Below are 2,869 nucleotides of genomic sequence, written 5' to 3'. Positions count from 1 at the left end.
CACACAGCAGTGGCCCCAACAGGGAATCAAGTTTTTTCTAATCAATGTTATAATGAACATTATTTGAGGACCTGCTGTTTGTCATTTCCTATGTTTGGAATTCTCCCCCAGTTGGCTAGGTTTTACTTCTTTTCAATAATGCAGATGTCCCCTTTTTAGGAAAGTCCTCCCTGACTCCCTCTCCTCCAGGCCAGAGTTGGTGCGCCCTCTTTGTGTTCCTCTGCACCCTGGCCTCACTCCTATATAATGTCTGTTTCTTGTTTGTCTCTCGCACTAAATGGAAGATTATTGAAGGCAGGTACTTTATCCTTTAGTTAAAAGCACCTTGCCTTGTGTCTAGGTGCTTAATAGACTAAGGAAGTCTGTCTATACCTCGTGATAACCTACTAACTTTAACAGTAATGTATCTTGCCTCTCAGGTAGAATTTGTGGGGGTGTGTGTGTGTGTGTGTGTGTGTGTGTGTGTGTGTGTGTGTACTGGACACCACCGGGGTTGACTTTTATAAACCAGCAGGACGCATTTTGAGATATTTCCAGGATTTGCCACCAACTCAAATGACGCTCTTGGATTGAGGATTAGGTATGGACACATTGTAAAACTCTAATCCAAGAGTCTAGCATTTTCTAAGTTAGTAATTAGTTCCGATTATCAATTTTTTTGTGTTTTATAAAAAAAGGCACTTGAAAATAACATATAAGACATATTCCATTAAGTGCCACTAGGATTTTAAAATCTAGTTTAAGTTTTCATATTTCCATGTTTAAAATTTAAAAAATTAAATACCCCTTTTTCATTTTCTCATTCGATACATAGGCTTTTCTCTTCAGAACTGTATGTATGACAGGCTTCTGTCCCAGTGTGGCCATCTGTGTGCTCAGTACTATGGAATTCTGTAAAAACAAAATAAAATTTCATTTTTTATTATTTTCATAGCTAAAGTAATTTGATATGACATCATGATATATTGAATTTGTTATTGTGGTTAAGATATTGTTTACATTTGTAAATTTACTGTGTGCTCAAGATTCAGCTTTGTTCTTTCCACCTTATAGCCTCCTCCCCATGTGAACTTAATGAATTATAAATAAGTCACAATACAGTTTCCAACTCGTCAAAATCTCTACACACAATCAGAATCCTGGATGAACTGAAACTATGGGAATACTTAAATAAATAACCCTAGTTTTAATCTCAATGAAATACAGTGTAGAGTTTCTAAAACTCATCTGTTAGAATTCTTTCTACGTGAGCCTGCCTTCGAAATGACATATTCTTTCAAGGCAGGTTTCAAACGATATCTGGAGGCTTTAAGAAAAATGCTCTTAGAAATCAGATCGATCTGAAAAGCTCCCTTTTTCTCATGATACATAAGGAGAAGGGGAATTGAGTTGGAATTATTCCTAGTAAGGTACTTTTAGAACAGAAGCAACTGTTTTACTATGGGAAATTTCTAGAATTAAAAAATCAGATGATGAGGGCTAGTCTAGAATTTTATCCTAATCCTCTAATACTGCTTTTGTTTAACTTTCTAAAAACATGGCATCCACTCACAAAGGAACCTTTAAGATTGTTATCATGAGTGCCAGTAAGGAGGGATTCGAGGGGCGAAGGGATTATCTGATAGTAGAACCCATTGTGGGAAGTAGGAATAATGGTCAAGGAAGGCCTTTCCTGAAGAATACTTATTTCATGATTTTTTTTTTGGTTTTTTTGAGACAGAGTTTTGCTCTGTTGCCCAGGCTGGAATGCAGTGGCACAGTCTTGGCTCACTGCAACCTCCACCTCCTGGGTTCAAGCGATTCTGCTACCTCAGCCTCCCAAGTAGCTGAGATTATAGGCATGCACCATCATGCCCCACTAATTTTTTTAATATTTAGTAGAGACAGGGTTTCACCATGTTGGTCAGACTAGTCTCGAACTCCTGACCTCAAGTGATCCACCTGCCTCAGCCTCCCAAAGTGCTGGGATTACAGGCATGAGCCACTGCACCCAGCCTATTTGATGATTTTTATAGAGAAGTATAGGTTTGCCTAATAAATAATAATAGATATTTTAATTTTGTTTCTGAAAATCATATTTACTATTCAGAATTTTAAATACAACTACCTTTTGTATAACTGCTGAGCAAAGAGTAAATGAAGCATTCTTAATGTAGCAAAGAGTAAGATGGAAGTAAAATACAATAAATAACACATATAAGAAGACTGTAGGAAAAATATCAAGAAAAAGTTAATATAATCATATAAACAAGCTTAAAAATATATTTTTTTGATTAAGAAAGTAATTCATGGTCATTAAAGATAATTTTATAAATATGGAAAAAATTAACCCATAAAAATTATCAAAAAGGCAAAAACCACATTAGTGTTTTCTTCAGATTTACCAAGTACAGGCTACTGTTTTATATTCATGTTCAGTCTATAAACATCATTTTCAATGTCTGCATAATTTTTCACTGAGTGAATTACCATCATTTGCTTAACACTCCTGTATTGGACATTTTGGTGGTTTTATTTTTTTCACTATTGGTAATATTATTGCTAGGAACATCATCAGATACACAGTCTTTTCTATGGTTAGGACTATTTCTTTTGATAAGATTCTTGGAAGTGTGATTGCTGGGTCAAAAGTTATAAACACTTTAAAAACTCTTTTAGGCTGGGCGCAGTGGTTCAACGCCTGTAATCCCAGCACTTTGGGAGGCCAAAGTAGGTGGATCACCTAAGGTCAAGAGTTTGAGGCCAGTCTGGCCAACATGGTGAAACTCTGTCTCTACTAAAAATACAAAAAATAGCTGGGCCTGGTAGCAGGCTCCTGTAGTCCCAGCTACTCGGGAGGCTGAGGCAGGAGAATCACTTGAACTCAGGA

General features: G+C 36.5%; 1 protein-coding gene across 1 annotated transcript in view; it reads right to left on the bottom strand.

Moving 5' to 3' along the window:
- LOC105540499 (chromosome unknown open reading frame, human C1orf101) overlaps window positions 1-2,869 on the bottom strand; it is a 151,551-nt gene that overhangs the window by 125,368 nt on the left and 23,314 nt on the right. Inside the window, exon 3 of the mRNA XM_011981173.1 lies at window positions 785-891. Within this exon, the coding sequence (XP_011836563.1) occupies window positions 785-867 (83 nt within the window). The 5' untranslated portion in view covers window positions 868-891. The remainder of the gene's footprint in view (window positions 1-784; window positions 892-2,869) is intronic.

The sequence above is a fragment of the Mandrillus leucophaeus genome, unplaced genomic scaffold (assembly GCF_000951045.1).
Source record: "Mandrillus leucophaeus isolate KB7577 unplaced genomic scaffold, Mleu.le_1.0 Scaffold220, whole genome shotgun sequence".
NCBI classification, from domain to species: domain Eukaryota; kingdom Metazoa; phylum Chordata; class Mammalia; order Primates; family Cercopithecidae; genus Mandrillus; species Mandrillus leucophaeus.
Note: the sequence above shows the minus strand (reverse complement) of the source record. Positions and strands in the feature narration are given on the sequence as shown.